General features: G+C 42.4%; 1 protein-coding gene across 1 annotated transcript in view; it reads left to right on the plus strand.

Annotated features, from left to right (window-relative positions):
* The first annotated feature begins 6,914 nt into the window (after nt 1–6,914).
* ttll9 (tubulin tyrosine ligase-like family, member 9) overlaps nt 6,915–20,876 on the plus strand; it is a 33,028-nt gene continuing 19,066 nt past the window's right edge. Inside the window, 7 exon segments of the mRNA XM_055652362.1 lie at nt 6,915–8,013; nt 9,477–9,517; nt 10,545–10,637; nt 13,113–13,224; nt 15,423–15,608; nt 16,249–16,317; nt 18,977–19,067. Coding sequence (XP_055508337.1) covers nt 7,999–8,013; nt 9,477–9,517; nt 10,545–10,637; nt 13,113–13,224; nt 15,423–15,608; nt 16,249–16,317; nt 18,977–19,067 — 607 coding nt within the window. The 5' untranslated portion in view covers nt 6,915–7,998.

The following is a 20,876-nucleotide window of genomic DNA, read 5'->3' on the forward strand; positions in this document are numbered from 1 at the left end:
TTACTTTGTGAGATGTTTTTTGTCTTGATAATGCTTCTGAAAGCACATAAGTCAATTTTTCAAGAACAAAAATCATTCTATAAATTTTCTCATATTTTCCTATAACATAGGTGACCATTTGGCACATTGATTCAACGTTGGCTCTTAGGACAAGTATGTCAGTCCCATTTTCCTGATAGAAGAGCTTGTTAGAGCTATATAGCACAGAAACAGGCCCAGTAAGTCCATGCTGACAAGATACCCCATCCAAGAAAGTCCCATTTTCTTGCATTTGGTCCATATTTCTCTAGGTCTTGCCTGTACAAATTTATTTTAAATGCTGTTATTATACTTGCCTAAGCAACATTCCCTGGCAGCTCATTCCATACCCCCACCACTCTCTGAGTGAAAAAGCTATCCCTTAAGTTCCTATCAAATTTTCCTTCTCTCACCTTAAAGCTACAGTATGTCTTCCGGTTCTTGATTTCCTTAATCTTGTTAGAAAACTCTGTTCATTCACCCTATCTTATCCCCTCATGGTTTTAAACACCTCTATAACATCACCCCTTAGCCTCCTGCGTCCAAGGATTGATGCCCTAGCCTTCTCATCCTTTCCCTATAGCTCAGGCCCTTGAGCCCTGGCAACATACTCATAAATCTTCTCTGTAAATTTTTCCAGCTTGATGACATCCTTCCCAAAGCAGGGTGACCAAAACTAAACACTCCAAATGCGGCTTCACCTACATCTTGTATAATTGTAACATAACTTCCAAACTTTGATACGCAATAGGAGATACAAGGAACAGCAGATGCTCGTTTACAAAACTGCCGCTCCCAAACATTCATTCAAAATCGGGAGCAGCAGGAGGGAGTTCAGTGATTGGTAAGGTCTTGGGAGTTTCTTTGTGGTCCCGTTCAGGAGCGGTTAGTTCAAAACTGGGCGCGACCAGCTAAGAACTCATTCCTTCAAGTTCAGGAGCGGCAGGAGTGAGTTCAATGATTGGCTGATGAATTGGTTAAGTGGCAATTTGGGCAATTTATCAGCCAATATAAGCAAGGTTTGCAGTCGGGGAGTGCCTTGTCGAGGGAAGGGCCGTGTGAGACAAGCGCGAGTCTTTGGCTTGAAAGTCTTCGGCGAGGAGGCTGAGGAGAGGAGACCACGCAAAAAGCTGGAGAGGATGGGACGCGGTGAACACATGATGGGTAAGATGATTCAGTGCGATGCTTGCAGGATGTGGGAGGCCAGAGACACCGATGGAGCCTCTGGCTGCTACAACTGTGGTAAGTGTGTCCAGGTTCAGCTCCTGAAGGAACGTGTTGGGGTACGGGAGAAGCAGCTTGATGACCTCAGGGCCATCCAGGATAACAAGAGTTTCCTGGACAGGACCTAAGTTAGGTTGTCATGCCAAGGATACAGGAAGTAGCTTCCAGTCTGAGCGGCGGACATAGAAACATAGAAACATAGAAATTAGGTGCAGGAGTAGGCCATTCGGCCCTTCGAGCCTGCACCGCCATTTAATATGATCATGGCTGATCATCCAACTCAGTATCCCGTACCTGCCTTTTCTCCATACCCTCTGATCCCCTTGGCCACAAGGGCCACATCTAACTCCCTCTTAAATATAGCCAATGAACTGGCCTCAAATACCCTCTGTGGCAGAGAGTTCCATAGATTCACCACTCTCTGTGTGAAAAAAGTTTTTCTCATCTCGGTTTTAAAGGATTTCCCCCTTATCCTTAAGCTGTAACCCCTTGTCCTGGACTTCCCCAACATCGGAAACAATCTTCCTGCATCTAGCCTGTCCAACCCCTTAAGAATTTTGTAAGTTTCTATAAGATCCCCTCTCAATCTCCTAAACTCTAGAGAGTATAGACCAAGTCTATCCAGTCTTTCTTCATAAGACAGTCCTGACATCCCAGGAATCAGTCTGGTGAACCTTCTCTGCACTCCCTCTATGGCAATAATGTCCTTCCTCAGATTTGGAGACCAAAACTGCACGCAATACTCCAGGTGTGGTCTCACCAAGACCCTATACAACTGCAGTAGAACCTCCCTGCTCCTATACTCAAATCCTCTTGCTATGAAAGCCAACATGGGCCATTCGCTTTGTTGAGGGGCCTGCTGCTGCACCTCAAATGCCTACCATCAATGTCTGGTGTACCATGACACCCAGGTCTCGCTGCATCTCCCCGTTTCCCAATCGGCCACCGTTTAGATAATAATCTGCTTTCCCGTTTTTGCCACCAAAATGGATAACCTCACATTTATCCACATTAAACTGCATCTGCCAAACATTTGCCCACTCACCCAGCCTATCCAAGTCACCTTGCAGTCTCCTAGCATCCTCCTCACACCTACCACTGCCCCCCAGCTTAGTGTCATCCGCAAACTTGGAGATATTGCCTTCAATTCCCTCATCCAGATCATTAATATATATTGTAAATAGCTGGGGTCCCAGTACTGAGCCTTGCGGTACCCCACTAGTCACTGCCTGCCATTGTGAAAAGGACCCGTTTACTCCTACTCTTTGCTTCCTGTTTGCCAGCCAGTTCTCTATCCACATCAATACTGAACCCCCAATGCCATGTGCTTTAAGTTTGTATACTAATCTCTTATGTGGGACCTTGTCGAAAGCCTTCTGGAAGTCCAGGGAGAACCACATCCACTGGATTTTCTCCCCTATCCACGCTACTAGTTACATCCTCGAAAAATTCTATAAGATTCGTCAGACATGATAATCTACCTTTCGTAAATCCATGCTGACTTTGTCCAATGATTTCACCACTTTCTAAATGTGCTGCTATCCCATCTTTAATAACTGACTCTAGCAGTTTCCCCACTACCGATGTTAGGCTAACTGGTCTGTAATTCCCCGTTTTCTCTCTCTCTCCCTTCTTAAAAAGTGGGGTTACGTTTGCTACCCGCCAATCCTCTGGAACTACTCCAGAATCTAAGGAGTTTTGAAAGATTATTACTAATACTGAATGTGTGGCTGAGGGGCTGGTGCAGGGAGCAAGGATTTAGATTTATAGACCACTGGGATCTCTTCTGGGGTAGGGGTGACCTGTACAAAAGGGACGGGTTACACCTTAACAGGACAGGTCAGTGGCTCCAATCCTAGAGATGAGACTCGCCCGGTGAGACTGACGTCGGGCAGAGGCATAGTGGTGGGTGACTCCATTGTCCGAGGTGCAGACTGGTGATTCTGTGGCGGCAGGCGAGACTCGAGGATGGTCTGTTGCCTCCCTGGTGCCAGGGTTCAAGATATCATGAATCAAATTCAGAACATCCTCGAGAGGGAGGGTGAATAGCCAGCAGTAGTTGCGCATGTAGGCGCAAACGACATCGGGAAGAAGAGGAAGGAGGTTCTGCAATGCATTTAGAGAGTTAGGAAGAAGACTGAAAAGTAAGACTTCTAGGGTGGTAATCTCTGGATTGCTTCCAGTACCTCGTGCTAGTGAGGACAGGAACAGGGGGATATGGGATCTGAATGTGTGGCTGAGGGGCTGGTGCAGGGAGCAAGGATTTAGATTTATAGACCACTGGGATCTCTTCTGGGGTAGGGGTGACCTGTACAAAAGGGACGGGTTACACCTTAACTGGAGGGGGACTGACGTTCTGGCAGGCAGGTTTGCTAGGGCCACACGTGTGGGTTTAAACTAATTAGTGGGGGGGAGGGATTGACAAATTGGGAGTATAAAGATGGAGTTAACGGGGAAGTGAGTACAGGAAAAGTTAAAAAAGATTCTCGAATTAACGGGAAGGAAAGTTCGAGAAGGGACAAGAGAGTAAGGTCTGGGCCAATTGTGAGCGTTGTGAGAGGGGAGGTCAATACCAAAGTCAAAGTGTTCAACATGAATGCACGAAGTATAAGAAATAAAGTGGACAAGCTTGATGCTCAGTTAGAAATTGGCAAGTATGATGTTGAGGAATTACAGTGATATGGCTGCAAGAGGACCAGGGCTGGGAGCTGAATATTCAAGGGCATACCTCCTATCGAAAAGGCAGACAGATGAACAGAGGGGGTGGGGTAGCTCTGTTGGTGAGGAATGAAATTCAGTCCCTTGCAAGGGGTGACAATGAAACAGGAGATGTGGAGTCAGTATGGATAGAACTAAGGAATTGTAAGGGTAAAAAGACCCTAATGAGACTTATCTACAGGCCCCCAAACAGTAGCCTCGATATAGGGTGCAAGTTGAATCAAGAGTTAAAATTGGCCTGTCGTAAAGGTAATGTTAGGGTTGTTATTGGAGATTTCAACATGCAGGTAGACTGGGAAAATCAGGTTGGTACTGGACCCCAAGAAAGGGAATTTATGGAGTGCCTCCGTGATGAATTCTTAGAGCAGCTTGTACTGGAGCCTACCAGGGAGAAGGCAATTCTGGATTTTGTGTTGTGTATTGAACCGGATTTGCTAAGGGAACTTGAGGTTCAGGAGCCATTAGGAGGTAGTGACCATAATATGGTAAGTTTTAATCTACAATTTGAGAGGGAGAAGGGTAAATCAGAAGTGTCAGTGTTACAGTTGAACAAAGGGGACTATGGAGCCATGAGGGAGGAGCTGGCCAAAGTTGACCGGAAAGATACCCTAGCAGGGATGACAGTGGAATTACAATGGCAGGTATTTCTGGGAATAGTACAGAAGGTGCAGGATCAGTTCATTCCAAAGAGGAAGAAAGATTCCAAGGGCAGTAAGGGGCGACCGTGGCTGACAAGAGAAGTCAGGGATGGTATAAAATTAAATAGAAGCACAACTAATGTAAGCTAGCTAAGAATGTAAAGGAGGATAGTAAAAGCCTCTTTAGGTATGTGAAGAGGAAAACATTAGTTAAGACCAAAGTTGGAATCTTGAAGCTTGAAAAAGATGAATTTATTATGGGGAACAAGGAAATGGCAGATGAGTTGAACAGGTACTTTGGATTTGCTTCACTAAGAAGGACACAAACAATCTTCCTGATGTACTAGTGACCAGAGCATCTGGGGTGACAGAGGAACTTAAGGAAATCCACATTAGGCAGGAAATGGTGTTGGGCGGACTGATGGGACTGAAGGCTGATAAATCTCCAGGGCCTGATGGTCTACATCCCAGGGTACTTAAAGAAGTGGCTCTAGAACGCATTGGCGATCATTTTCCAATGTTCTATAGATTCAGGATCAGTTCATGTGGATTGGAGGGTAGCTAATGTTATCCTGCTTTTTAAGAAATGAGGGAGAGAGAAAACAGGGAATTATAGATCAGTCAGCCTGACATCGGTGTTGGAGAAGATGCTGGTCAATTATAAAAGATGAAATAGTGGCACATTTAGATAGCAGTAACAGGATTGGTCCGAGTCAGCATGGAATTACGAAGGGGAAATCATGCTTGACTAATCTTCTGGAATTTTTTGAGGATGTAACTAGGAAAATGGACAAGGGAGAGCCAGTGGATGTAGTGCACCTGGACATTCAGAAAGCATTTGATAAGGTCCCACATAAGAGATTGGTGGGCAAAGTTAGGGCACATGATATTGGGGATAGAGTGCTGACATGGATAGAACATTGGTTGGAAGACAAGAAACAAAGAGTAGGGATTAACGGGTCCCCTTCAGAATGACAGGCAGTGACTAGTGGGGTACCGCATGGATCGGTCCTGGGACTGCAGCTATTTATGATATACATCAATGATTTGGATGAAGGGATTCAAAGTAATATTAGCAAATTTGCAGATGACGCAAAGATGGGTGGCAGTGTGAACTGTGAGGAGGATGCTATGAGAATGCAGGGTGAATTGGACTGGTTGAGTGAGTGGGCAGAAGCACGGCAGGTGCTGTATAATGTGAATCAATGTGGGGTTATCCACTTTGGTAGCAAAAACGGGAAGGCAGATTATTATCTAAATGGTGTCAAGTTGGGAAAAGGGGAAGTACAACGGGATCTGGGGGTCCTTGTTCATCAGTCAATGAAAGTTGAAGAAAGCAAATGGCATGTTGGCCTTCATTAGGCAGGAAATGAAGGGATGTCAGGACTTTCCTGGGATTCCTGGGATTCCCTGGGATTCCTGGGATGTCAGGACTTTCATATGAAGACTGGATAGACTCGGCTTGTACTCGCTAGAATTTAGAAGATTGAGGGGGGATCTTATAGAAACGTACAAATTTCTTAAGGGGTTGGACAGGCTAGATGCAGGAAGATTGTTCCTGATGTTGGGGAAGTCCAGAACAAGGGGTCACAGTTTAAGGATAAAGGGGAAATATTTTAAGACCGAGATGAGGAAAACATTTTTCACACGGAGAGTGGTGAATCTCTGGAATTCTCTGCCACAGAAGGTAGTTGAGGCCAGTTCATTGGCTATATTTAAGAGGGAATTAGATGTGGCCCTTGTGGCTAAAGGGATCAGGGGGTATGGAGAGAAGGCAGGTACAGGATACTGAGTTGGATGATCAGCCATGATCATATTGAATGGCGGTGCAGGCTCAAAGGGCCGAATGGCCTCCCCCTGCACCTATTTTCTATGTTTCTATGTTTTTATGCTTCATAACAAGATGGGTTGAGTATAGGAGCAAATAGGTCCTTCTGCAGTTGTACAGGGCCCTAGTGAGACCACACCTGGTGTATTGTGTGCAGTTTTACTCCCCTAATTTGAGGAAGGACATTCTTGATATTGAGGGAGTATAGCGTAGGTTTACAAGATTAATTCCCGGGATGACGGGACTGTCATATGCTGAGAGAATGGAGCGGCTGGGTTTATATACTCTGGAATTTTGAAGGATTAGAGAGGATCTTATCGAAACATATAAGATTGTTAAGGGTTTGGGCACGCATGAGTGAAAATATGTTGGGGGAGTCCAGAACCAGGGGCCACTGTTTAAGTATAATGGGAAAGCCATTTAGAATGGAGATGAGGAAACACTTTTTCACACATAGAATTGTGAGTCTGTGGAATTCATTGCCTGGCCAATTCTTTGTATACTTTCAAGAGAGAGCTAGATATGGCTCTTAAAGATAGCGGAGTCAGGGGATATGGGGAGAAGGCAGGAACGGGGTACTGATTGGGGATGATCAGCCATGATCACATTTAATGGTGGTGCTGTATCGAAGAGCTGAATGCACCTATTGTCCATGTATCTATGTAACAAAATTATCCAATTCTCCATCACGTTTACACCCGGATTTCACTTTGTGCCATCATGCTTCACACATGGGATCTATGCTAGATAGACACAAAATGCTGGAGTAACTCAGCGGGACAGGCAGCATCTCTGGAGAGAAGGAATGGGTGAGGTTTCGGGTCAAAACCCTTCTTCAGACAGGTAGAGGAGGGGAAGACTAGAGATATGCTATGATAGGGTATGGTGTGAAAACGATTTGAAGAGCAGGAGGCTGCTATTTTATGCGCCTTTTCATGCTCTGTTTATCTTCGGCATTGGATGTCTGAGTTCCCATTCTGCATGGTACTGCCAGTCAGCGCTTCTTGGCAGTGATTCTACCAATAACCGTCCCGCCTGATGATAGACACAAAATGCTAGAGTAACTCACAGGGAGAGGCAGCATCTCTGGAGTTGGGCGATGTTTTGGGTCGGTACCCTTCTTCAGATTGAGTCAGGGGAGAGGGAGACATAGAGATAAGGAAGTGTAAGGTGTGAAAGCATGACATCGAAGGAGATGGAATTCAAGGAAGATGTAGAAAAGATAATTGTTAGCAAAGAGAAAATGACAACAAAGCATAGCTAACAATGATCTATTCAATATTTTCCTTGATCCCCATCCCCTTTGATATCTCATTTTCAAACCTTACACTTCCTTATCTCTGTGTCTCCCTCTCCCCTGACTCTCAGTCTAAAGAAGGGTCTGGAGTCGACCAGAAATGTCACCCATTCCTCAGACAGAGAAGCTGCCTGTCCCGCTGAGTGACTCCGGCATTTGTGTCTCTATTCGGTGCAGAGCAGCATCTGCAGTTCCTTGACACACACCCAACCGCGCATGTGCCTGCCGCGTAGAGCGCGTCGTCGCCATGGTGACGGTGCAGTGTGGAGGCCGCCATGAATCGCAGCAAGGTGCGCTTTCCTCGCAAGTGTGTCGGTATCCCTCGACCCGGACCAAATTCACTTCCCCATGTTCACTCTCCCTCTGCTTAACGCGCTCATTTCTCTCCACCTCTTTCTTTTTCCATTCGCACCCTGCCCCCTCCCATTGCTCTGCATCCTTCCCTTCACCCTCTGACCTTCTCCCCCACTCCTTCTCTCGTCTTCCTCTGCACGCATCTTCTCCCCCTCCGTATCACCCCTCCGCCCCCTCTTCCCTTCCTCTACCCACATCCCTTGATCTCTTGCACGGGGTACCAAGCAATGGCAGGGATGATAAACTTTGTTTACTATACACGAGTACAAGACAAATATACCCACACGGCGTAACAGTGATATAGCTACTTGGAGCTGCAGATGCTGGTTTTACAAAACGAAGACGCAAAGTGCTGGAGCAACTCAACAGGTTAAGTGGCATCCCTGGAGAACATGGATTGGAAATGTTTCAGGTTGGGATCCCCTTCAGAATCAGTTGAAAAGTTCAAGTTCACATTTATTGTCACATGCACCAATTACGGTACAGTGATATTTGAGTTACCATACAGCCATACAAGTTCATTCGTATTCCACTGGAGTTTATAATACTACTGTTAATAGTTGTTCAATAAATTCTCTGAAGTATTAATGATGCTCAATTTCACATTAAATACCAACAATATAATTTAGTGCATTAATGAAGGATTGAACTAAGTAAAACCTAAAACATTGTCCGAAGACAGGCCCTGAACTGAAATGTTACGTATTCACATTCTCCAGCGATGCTGCCTGACCCACTGAATTATTCCAGCACCTTGCCTTTTTTTCCACGTACAACAGATGGAATGACCTGGGTGTAAGTGGTTCTTGATTACATTGGCTGCTTTCCTAATGCAGCATGAAGTGTAGATGAAATGGATTTTGGAGAGGCTGTTTTGTATGATGACATTGCCCCTGGTTTGTATGATGACATAGGCTGCACCCATAGTTCTCTGCAATTTCTTGCGGTCTTAGGTAGAGCAATTGCCAATTCAACCATCTCCACTTTAGCACCATTGATGCTGACTGGAACTTATACATCACCCATTTCTGAAATCAATGTCTAGGTCCTTCATCTTGCTGACATTGAAGGAGATGCCGTTGTCTCGGCACCATGTACTAAATTCTCCATTTTCTTCCTGTACTTCCTGATTTCCTCAATATTGTGGGATCTTATGCATTTTTATGGGAGGGGGATTAGTATGTGAAGGTGTGGTGGAACCAACTTGCCTCTTTTCTTCGTCCCCCTACATTCCTTCTTCCCTTCTTTCCCTTGCATCTCCCTTCCCTTCCTCCCTGCCACCAACCCCCTACTTTGTAAAACTTCACCCCTACGTCCCACCCAGCACCTTCACCTGCACCTTCCCCTTTACTTTTAACTGGTTCTGAAGGTGCAATAACATGTATTTTCTTATTTATAGAGTGTTGTGAACAAAGGACCATTTGGTAACGTGAAACAGAGGTGGGTTGGTTTGTTTGATTCGGTAATAAATAAACTATTTAATTAATTAAATGGACCTACGCTCTCCAAAACCCCTTCCCCAACATAGAAAATTTGTTTTTAGAGGTCCATTCAACCTATTTGGTCTGTGCCGGTCAGACAAAGTGTGCCAAGCTAAATCATATTTTCTGTCTCGGAATCATAGCTCGACAAGCCCATATTTAATGCAATTTACAATAATGATGATTTGAGCCTCAACCCTCCTATAGTCCCAGACCACCACTGCCTATTTTTCCTTATCACCCTTTAATCCTTCAATCGATTACTTTAAATTAATCGCCCCTGTTTTTTTCACATCCTTGCTAAGAACAATAAAACCTTTCCTATTATTCTCAGTCGCTTATAATTTCATACAATTCACTTAAGCCTCTCCCATTCTGAAGAAATTCCTGGTTTATTTAATTTTTCCTCAAAGTTGTCATTTTCCAGTTCCTGCAAATATGTGTTGTTCATACTATGACCTAATGTTGTATAATAGTTCCAGCATAATTTCTCTAGTCTTGTATTCAACGCTTCAAATACTAAAAGATAACATGCCTTTAATCTATAGAGTAATTCAGTGAGGAAATAGGGCATCCGCTATTCCTCCGGAGATTGAACATTTGTAGTCAGAGGGTCTGGACAGCCTAGGATAGCCCTCGAGTCATGCATGGCCCAGGCTTTTTTCAGTTCAATGACATCCTTTGATAGCAGGGTCCATACACAATTTCCAAATCTTCCCTTGTGTTCCTACGTTCTTCTCTACACCTGACAAAGAACCCCTATCAACCGGAGATTATAGTTTCACACCCTTCTCCTTATCATCTTCCTCGCTCCTATCAACCCAGCACCCTTCTCTATCACCTTGCTCCTTTCCAGCATCCTTTGCCCTTTTCCTTCCCTTTCTCCCTGTATATTTGGGTGTTTAAGTAGTTTGATATTTAGGGTACTGGGAATTTATGTTACATTCTAGTTTTTGCAGGAGTTTACGGTATGTTCTTGTTACTAGGGACCAACGCAACTTCATACGATTCAAATGTGTTTTGACAAATACTATTTTGGATGTTCTGCGGCAGCGACCTGGATGGGTTGAGGTTAAGGAGTGAGTACCCTCTAATTAATGGGTCAGTGGATGTGGAGCAGGATAAGAGGAAAGGGGTGAGAATAACAGAATAACATTAATTGGGATCAGGTTTGTGGCAACCATTGTATTCTCTTCTGAGACCTTTGTAGAACAAAACGGACCAAGGAACGAACAAATTTAAATGGTACATAGTGATTGGTCTGTGCTTGAGCAAATTGCTGGGTTAGAGAATGTGATTATGTCTCTCATAAATCTGGTCGCTATAACTAATACAGAACCTTCAAGTTCTGGGCACCTTCCTTTCCAAGCCTGAACCACACTCTCATAAGTATATTTAGTTTAAGAAATCATTTAATTCTCATGGTATTTTTCATGGACTCAGATGGTAGAAAAAAAGGCTTTAAGTTACAGTTGTGATTAGGAAACAGTTTGCTCACAACAAGTTCAAAGAGACACAAGGTAAAAATGACCAGATGAATATTGCACAGAGTTCCCTTGCTTTTCTTCAGGTGGGCATGTTATCATTTTTGCCCACCAGAGATGGCACCTGGGTTTAATGTCTCATTGGAAAAAAGGCAATACTGAGAGTGTAGTGTTTCCCTCAGCAATGGACTGAATTATGAATCTTAACTATATTGACTATTTTGTGGATGAAAATGTTTAGGAGATTCTTGCCTTTCCTGGGGATAATTTCTTAATCAGAGTTGCTATGACATTTTAAAAAACCGGTGGGACATTGTATTCAAAGTTTGTAATTGAGCTGTCAAGTACCATTATCAAAATTATGAAATCGGGGCTATCGTTGGGCTGTTTAATCCTAATGCTAGGTGCTCCCAAAAGAGGTCTTTCTACTTATGTTGTACAGTGTCTCACACCTAAACACATGATATTAAAGTAATGTGAGGGAAGGAACTGCAGATGCTGGTTTACATCGAATATAGACACAAAATGCTGGAGTAACTCAGCGGGACAGGCAGCATTTCTGGAGAGAAGGAATGGGTGACATTTTTGGTTGAGACACTTCTTCAGACTGAGAATCAGGGGAGAGGGAGTGCAGAGATACGGAGGGGTAACGTAAAAATGACAGATCAAAGCAGACAATGACAAGGAAATGTAAAATGGATCATTGTTAGCTGAGGGGAAGGTGACAAGGAGGTATACAATCAGTAAAATTAATCAGAAGGACAGCAAAACTAGTCGGAGAACTAGGGTGGGGGAGGGATGGAGAGAGAGGGAAAACAAGGGTTACTTGAAGTTAGAGAAATCAATATTCATACCGCTGGGTTGTAAGCTGCCAAAGTGAAATATGAAGTTGGCCTCACCTTGAAATAGAGGAGGCCCAGGACAGAAAGATTAATTTGGGAATGGAAGGGGGAGTTAAGTGTATAGCAACTTGGAGATGGCGTAGGCTTAGGCTGACTGAGCGGAGGTGTTCAGTGAAATGATCACCAAACATGAAAATGTCTCAGGTACACAAAAATGCTGGAGAAACTCAGTGGGTGCAACAGCATCTATGGAGCGAAGGAAATAGGCAACGTTTCGGGCAGAAACCCTTCTTCAGATAAAATGTCTCTCTGTGTTTAGAAAACAACAGTCAGGTCACTTCTGAACCAGTGTACCACAAGCTACAAAATATTGCTGAGATCCTAAGCAGCATTGGAAGGAGCAGATAAATAAAAGTCATAAACCAGTCATCTTGGCATCCCCAGGCAATGCACTCCTTGCCTGCATTGAGATGGTTGTAATGGCAGAAATTAGTCAGAATTTCAGTGACATTTTCTTCACAGCTTTAGAGATGCTCCACCCGAAATGTCACCCATTCTTTTTATCCAGAGACGCTGCCTGTCCCGGTGAGTTACTCCAGTATTTTCTGTATATCTTTGGTTGAAACCAGCATCTGCAGTTCATTCCTACAACATGTCTGTACTAACCGTTTGACAAGCTTTTAAGTGAACAAATGACTAACTCGGTACCGGCCTAATTATTCCCTACAAATTACAGGAGTGTTGATAAATTTACACACTCATGCCATAATTTGCATGTTGCTCTGCATACAGCCATGGTATTAGAGATGTATGCACATGTGCATGTGTGCAAACTTCTTAATAAAGTTAGCTTGTGGTGTATGCATTTCCTGTGATCAACCATTTATTTTTCACTAAAAATCATGCCCCCTTCCCCCTCCCCACCATTTAAAATATAATTTCAAATTTCCCTTAACCTTCATTGTTCCAAGGAGACAATCACTGTTCCTGAGCTCATAACAGACCACAAGCAGACGTTTTAAGAATGAAAGGATTTAAATAAATGGTATGCTCAGGATAAAGTTATCTGAATTCTGAAACTATGATTAGCTTGTTTAGAGAAACAGGCACATGGTGATATGTGAAGTGACATTGGTAATTGGTTTTGGTTGCTATCTTAGGTTTATGTGATTTTTCTCTGCTGGTTGTGTTCAAGTCCTGTTTGTCATTGAGTTCTCGTTATTGACAGTGAAGGTGAATGGGACTTTTACTGGTGCGATATCAGCTGGCTACGAGAGAACTTTGGCTATACATATATGGATGAGCATGTTCGCATCTGTCACTTTCGCAATCACTATGAGGTATGCAAGTGGAACTGCTGCCACCCACAGGTACGGTGGAAAAGATCACCAAAGCAGATGGGATGGCCCATACAGGGGATCTTTCTCTTGCCTGTGAGAGACAGGAAAGTATCAATATCACATCTTACTTCAGATTTCCTGAATTAAAAAAAACATTTTGGTAATAAGAAATTATTATGTACCTTTGATATAGTTAGAAAAAACACATTTCAGGAGCCAATGGGGCTGCTGGAGGGAAGGAGTTGAACACAGGAACTAAACAACCCAATCTTCTGCAGAGCTGATTTTTAAGAAGAGAGATGTCCAAATGCATCCGCTTTTATGATATGCATGATTGTGTATATCTTTAAGAACCGGATGTGGTATGACATTTGATAACATGACATAAAAAGCAGAAGCAAAAGTAGGCTAGTCAACCCCTTGTACCTGCTTCACCATCAAATAAGATCTTTCACTTCAGCACTGTCTTCCTGCAGTAACCCTATGTTCTTTGATTTCATGAATATCAAGCTCAGTCTCAATTATATTTAGCGACTGAACCTCCAAATCTTTCTTAGGTAGAGAACTGCAAATGCTTCTCATCTTTAGATGACAATTCTTATTTTCAAATTGTGACTCCAGGGTATAGGTGTCCCAGCCAGGGGAAATATCATCCCTGCATTTACCCTCCTATCGGAATGTTATGGGTCAGTCATATCACCCCTCATTCTTCTAAACTCAAGAGAAAATGGGTTAGGAGGACCAGACCTGTAAAGCGTTCCATTCTAGTAAAACCTTCTTATTTAAAATTCTCCCTGTTAAACCCAACATACCATTGCCCTCCTAACTGATTTGTGTATTTGCATGATAACTTTAGTCATTTGCATGCAAGAACACCCAGGCCTTCAGAATACAACACAATTCAGTTTTCCACCAATTAAAAAAATCACTGGATTTTTTACTGTTTTATCCAGCGATATAACAAAATATGAGCACACAAAAATGTAGACTTTGGTTAGTAAGAAGATGATTTCATTTTGGTTATTTATTTATTTAATTTGTCTCACTGTTGGATTTTGTAAACGGTGCAGTAGTATGAAAGTGACGTCATTTTGCAATTAATTTGGTTAGCGGCTAAAACTGGTTGACTAACATTATTATCAGCAGACTCAGAATTTGTGATATTTGGAAATACATATCTTTGGCAAATACAGAATATTCTAGAAAACCTCAGCAGGAGAGAGAGTATCTGTGAAAAGAGAAACGGTCAATGCTGTGGGTCTGTGACGCTTTGTCAGTACCAAAATGTTCAGTTTCTCTTTCCACTAATGGTGCCTGATTTGCTGAGTTTTTTCAGCATTTTCTGTTCACATTACACATGCTGGAAATCAGATTTAAAAAAAAACTGTTATGTAAATCTGTGGGTCCGACTAAACTAGTGCCTGCAGTATCTATTAAGTGTTGACTTTGTAGATACTGCTCAGCAGAGACCTTGGTGATGCAGGGCATTCATTCAAATAATGAAGCTTTATATTTAAAGAATTAAATAAATTGTTATGGCAGGTTTGGCAGGAGAAGGGATGGGAAGTGAGAGAAATTATTGTTATAAATTAACGGGACTAACAGCTGATAAATGCCAAGTACCTGCTAACCTGCACTTCAAGGATCTTAAATTTAAAAAAACATGCAGATGTTAGAAATCTAAAATAAAAAAACGAAAAAATGCTGAAAATACTCAGCAGTTCAGGCCACGTTTATGGGAAGAGAAGCAAACTTAACATTTCAGGCCAAAGACCTTTTGCCAGATCCTGTCACTTGCATACTAAGTTTTTCATCACTTGCCCTGATAGCTCTTCATATGGTTCATAGTAATATTTTTAATTAATCACAGTGTTAATTGCAGTAAGTTGCAGTGAAACATCTTGCATGTCAAAGTTTCATCATATAAGCAATTTTTATAGTTAGGTTTATGTTTACATAAATGAAAAATAAGCAGGCAGCTTATCATTGATCCTTCACACTGTCAGAAGTCCGGTTCTAATCTCATAACAGTGACTGCCTTGCTTCTGATTGAACCTTCCCCATTATATCTCCCACAGTTAAAATGATTCACTGGAAACAGTAGCACAGTGAGCAATTTAAATTGGTCTCTGTTTGTATATCCAATATTCAGAAACTGAGGTAGTTTCAATTTTCCCTCTTTCCCTCTTATGTGGAAGCTGACACGAAAAAACTTCATGGTGAAAAACCTAAAGCGGTTTCGCAAACAGCTGGAGCGTGAGCAGGGGAAGCTGGAGGCAGCTAAATGTGATTTCTTTCCAAAGACATTTGAACTGCCTGTTGAATATCACCTGTTTGTGGAACAATTTAAGAGAAACCCTGGAATCACTTGGATCATGAAACCGGTAAGAAAATACAGATAATGATCCATTGCCCCATTTTCTGCTCACTGGATAACCACAATACCTATTCATTGACACACACTTCCCAACCGTGACATATCCACATCCACCTTTCAATATGTAACCTGATATATACAAATATAGACACAAAATGCTGGAGTAACAGCAGGGCAGGCAGCATCTCTGGAAAGAAGAATAGGTCTGAAGAAAGGGTCTCCATCTGAAACGTCACCCATTCCTTCTCTCCAGAGATGCTGCCTGTCCCGCTAAGTTACTCCAGCATTTTGTGCCTATCTTTAGTTTAAACCAGCACCTGCAGTTCTTTCATACACACATACAAATATTACAGTAGAGTGGTACACTACCCAGTTCCCTCAAAAAGGGAACTGAATGTACACCCAATGTACATACAATAATTGACATTTTCCAGTTGAGTGAATGGTTTTCAGTGCAACGAGTGAAGGAGGAAGTGGCTAATCCAAGTACCACTGTAGACCAACAAGTTGTCCATTTCAATACGCCTTTTGAATTCAAGCACAGCAACCACTGAAAATGTTGGCAGCATGTCATTCTCTCTTCCAGGCAAGTGGTAGGAACTTTACACTTTGCTATTGCTTGTTACCTGAAAATAATTTTCTTTTAGGTTGCAAGGTCACAGGGAAAAGGCATCTTTCTTTTCCGAAAACTCAAAGATATCATGGAATGGAGAAAGGTACAGTTCTTCTCTGACAATATGTTTGTAACAATTAATATTCTTATATAAGGTAAACTGCTTTAGTTAGAATGGAATAAAAGTATAGCAACTACCAGAAACAAATTTTAAAAACTGCAGAGACTAGAAATCTGAAATAATAGAGCCTTTGAAGGCATTTCATCTATTCCATCTTCTCTTATCCTCTGTACTTCCACATGAAGCAAGGACTAAGTTGCCCTAGTCTTCACTTTCCATCCCACCAATCTCTGCATTCAATGGTTTATCATTATCAATTTCTGCTACCTTCAATGAGATTTCACTCCCAGGCACACCATATCCTCCTCTTTCAGTATTCAGAAATGACCATCCTCTTTGAGATTCTTTCCCATTCTTCCATCTCTACCAACTGATCCTCTTCTAATTACACTTTCCCATTAATTGCATGAGATGCAACATCTGTGCTTTTAATTCTTCCCAACATTCAGGGACCAGAGCAGGACTTGCAAGAGATTTAGGAGAGGGTGCAAACGTTTACCAGAATGCTGTCTGGATTAAAGGGTTTAAGCTACAGGGAGATTTATAGCATGGAAAGAAGCCCTTCGGCTCAACTTGCCCTCGCCGACCAATATGCCCCATCTACACCAGTCCTACCTGCCTGCATTTGGCTCATATGCTTCTAAACCTATCCTATCCATGTACCTGTCCAAATGCTTTTTAAACATTGTGATGGCACCAGTTTCAGCTATCTGCTCCGGCAGTTCATTCCATACACCCACCACATTTTGTGTAAAAAAAAAAAAACCCTCAGGTTCTTATTAAATCTTTCCCCCCTTACCTTAAGCATATGTCGGGTTCTTGTTTCTCCCACTCTGGATAAAACACTGTGCATTTACCCTGGCTATTCCTTTATGATCTTATACACCTTGATAAGATCATCCTCCTTCACTCCAAGGAATAAAGTCCTAGCCTTCTCAACCTCTCCTACAGCTCTGGCCCTTGATCCTGGCAACATCCTCATTAATTTTCTCTGCACCCTACCAGCTTAACAACATATTTCCTATAACAGTGTGGCCAAAACTGAACACAAGACTCGAAATGTGGGCTCACCAATGTTTTGTACAACTGTAACATAACCTCCCAACTTCTATACACCAGGAAAAGAGGTTGGATATTCTTGGATTGCTTTGTCTGGAACAATGGAGGATGAGTAGAGACTTGATAAAAAATATATAAAATTATGAGAGGCATAGACAGTCAGAACCCTTTTCCCAGGGTTATAATGTCCAACACTAGAGGGCAGAGCAATGTCTGAAGATTTGTGGGGCAAGTTGGCCACCACACTGTATAAAGATAAATGACAATTTGAACCACCATTTCAATGAAACAGTAAAGATCACCATGGAAGTCAGAGGCCGAATTGGTGCGAGCTTAAGTCCCATGACACTTCTTGTTTGCCAGGAGCAGGCGTTGCTCTCCCCAAGTAGCAATGTTACAAAATTTTGAGATTTAAAAAATCAAGTCTGCAATTTATCCCATCAGATAAAGCATAACAATGTTTAATTTGACACCTAATTCACTTTCATATCTCAAGTAATAAAAAAGTTATGGCCATTTTCATACTCGGAAATTAGCATCTTGTTCCCTATTGATTTTCTATGGACATAACAAAAAAGCTGTGATCATGGACAGTCAAAAGCCCATAACCTTCTTAAAAATTAAGAGAACTGAATGAAATTTTCAGTTATCATAGATTGAAGCATTCTGAAACAAATATAAAATAATCTTACTTGGATGACCTGAAATTAAAGCATATAATTAGTTAGTTACCCAATTGTAGCTAATTTCAAACTTCAATTACTAGATCTAAACATCTATCCATTTCTTAATAAATGATTAACATTTTTAAATAGCCTAAGTGTCCAAATAATATTCACAAATAATTCACAATAAAACATGATTTTTAAATCTCATTTACATCAATTTATAGGCCAAATGGAAGGAATTTAGTGTTCAATTGCTGTAAATTAAAGTCGATTTAAATCAGCTTTCTAATGGGTTCCTGTGAACGCGCTGGTTTAGAACGTTCACATTGCGCTGGATTTGTGCCCTCAAATGCCCAGAAAAATACTGCGGGATATAAAGAGCCCAAAATGAGCTACTCGCTATAGAAAACTTTATATACAGGGTTCTTAAGAAGCCCCTTTTAATGTAAAAATAAGGTACATACCTTTAATTGTTTGCTTTATAAAACCCTGGGGCTGTGAGAGGTTGCGGGTTGAGAGAGTGATTTTTAAACTACTATAACTATTATACAAGGCCATAAAAACTAATAATACCTTTTGCGACGGGGTCTTTCAGCGATTTTCCGTTAATGATTTACTAGGCTGAACATTTTCGATTGCAACAGCCTAGCAAAAATCGCGTTTTAAACCCGCCCCCTCTAAACAGCGCCAAAATCGCACACACGGGGTAGGGCAGATTCTCAGCCACGATTCAGGTAGGTTTTGTAACATACCTACCCCAAGACACTCACAACGAAGCCTCATTGCTAAAGACCATGCTCCAAAATTGACAAACCTGCGTATATCCTGCCCCAACCTGGTCAGTAACCTCAAAGATTGAGCTGTTTCTCCAAAGCACAGGTATAACTTTTCTCGTGGATCCTTTTATCTTCTAGGATGGGACTCGTGCAGATGACTCCAAAGATGAAGCTACAGTGGAAAGTTATGTTGTGCAGCGCTACATCGAGAACCCCTACCTGATAGGAGGTAGCATTCCCTGTCTCTTTTAGAGCACCTTTAATATGGTTAAATATCCATAGTCACTTCACAGAAGTGTTAGCCAGCAACTTTGATGCTGCGCCACATAAGGAGATTTAGACTTTGTTATATATATTGATGACATGTATATAATTGTAGGAGGAATGATTAGTAAGTTTGGGGATGATACAAAAGTTGTGGACAGTGAGGATGTTTGTCCAAGGTAATAGAAAGATTAAACGAGAACTTACCGTTTGAAGTTTGATCTTTATTTTATGAGAAGTTGGAGTGAGAGACTGCGTGAAGAACCCACCTGTCCGTATACGCATCAATCTTCAGAGCATGAAACCACACTCCACTTGAACCAGATTCAAGCTATAGAAAGATTAATAGCCCTTGACTTACCAAATTAAATTTATTAGATTCAGGGTTGGGAGTGGAGGGCACGTAGTCTCTCACTCCAACTTCTTATAAAATAAGATCAAACTTCAAATGGTAAGTCCTCGTTTAATCTTTCTATTTTATTTTGAAGTCTCGTGACGATACTACGTGAAGCCTTTGAAGCTCTGTGGTTTAATGCAGTAAACCAATCTGCATGTGAACACACTACACAAATAAACCATAAATTGTAGAAAAGACATAGGCCATTAACACATGATGTTAACTTTACATTCATGTACATCACCCTTAACAGGACCACAGTCCCTTTTGCCTTGGAGTTACAAACAGTTCTTGTAACACTGTCCAGAATTCTATCTGCAATCGCCCAAACCTGTTTATTATAAAAATTCCGAAAGCGCGTTCATCTGACCATCCTACTGTTGCAAGAATGTGATCAAGAGGAACATCCATTCTACTGGCTGCTGATGTGCCAGCAGCCCTGGTAGAGTGTGACTTTAAAATTCACTCAAAATTCTTGTGAGTTGTCTGATAACATCAAGAGACAGTGCCTCCCTGGCCAGTATTGACCTTTTGGACAGCCAGTTCTGACTTGGTCTTCCCTGAGCCCGGTGTCGTTAAGCTGCACCTTTTTGGAGCTTTCGTGCAGGTTGTTCTGCAGACCCTACCTGCCAGCGTCTCCGAGCCCGGGTCGACAAGCTGCTCCTTTTCGGAGCTTTCGCGGAAGTTAATTTGCAGGTTGTGTCTGTTCACGTTTCCTAGCCCGGCTTGACAAGCTGCTCTCTTTCGGACCTTTAGCGGAGATTGCTGTGCAGGTCAGGCCTGCCAGCTACTCCGAGACCGGGGTGGGCCACCTGCTCCCTTTTGGAGATTTAACGGTGGTTGTAGTGCAGGCCGCGCCTGCCAGCATCTCCAAGCCTGCTGTTAGCGTCTCTGAGCCTGATAGCAACGGCTTGTTGCCGTCATTTCCCACTGAATTTTCAGCGGCACATCTATTCTTGTTTGTGGTTTGTCCATTTTTGGAATCAAACCCACGTTGAAACAAGCAGTACCGTTCCTGCAAAAAACCTTACCTTCACCGTTAAACTCTGATGGAGCATTTCCAAATGCATCCGTATCTCGCGCCATGCGACGACATATTGATGCGCATGCGGACTGACGGGTTCTTCACGTAGTCTTGTCATGAGACTTCAAAATAAAATAGCAGGATATAGATGAGATGGAAAGTTAGGTCAAGCATTGGCAGAAGGAATTTTATCCTGACAAATGTTAGCTATGAATTTGGAAAATCAAATAGGGTCGAACATATACCATCAATGGTAGGATGCCAAGTTGATGACCAGAGAGACCTATAAAGTCCTTTCCTCCCTGAAAGTGGCATGTCCCGATGTTGGGGGAGTCCAGAACCAGGGGCCACAG

This window comes from Leucoraja erinacea, chromosome 21 (genome assembly GCF_028641065.1).
Source record: "Leucoraja erinacea ecotype New England chromosome 21, Leri_hhj_1, whole genome shotgun sequence".
In the NCBI taxonomy this organism is placed as follows: domain Eukaryota; kingdom Metazoa; phylum Chordata; class Chondrichthyes; order Rajiformes; family Rajidae; genus Leucoraja; species Leucoraja erinaceus.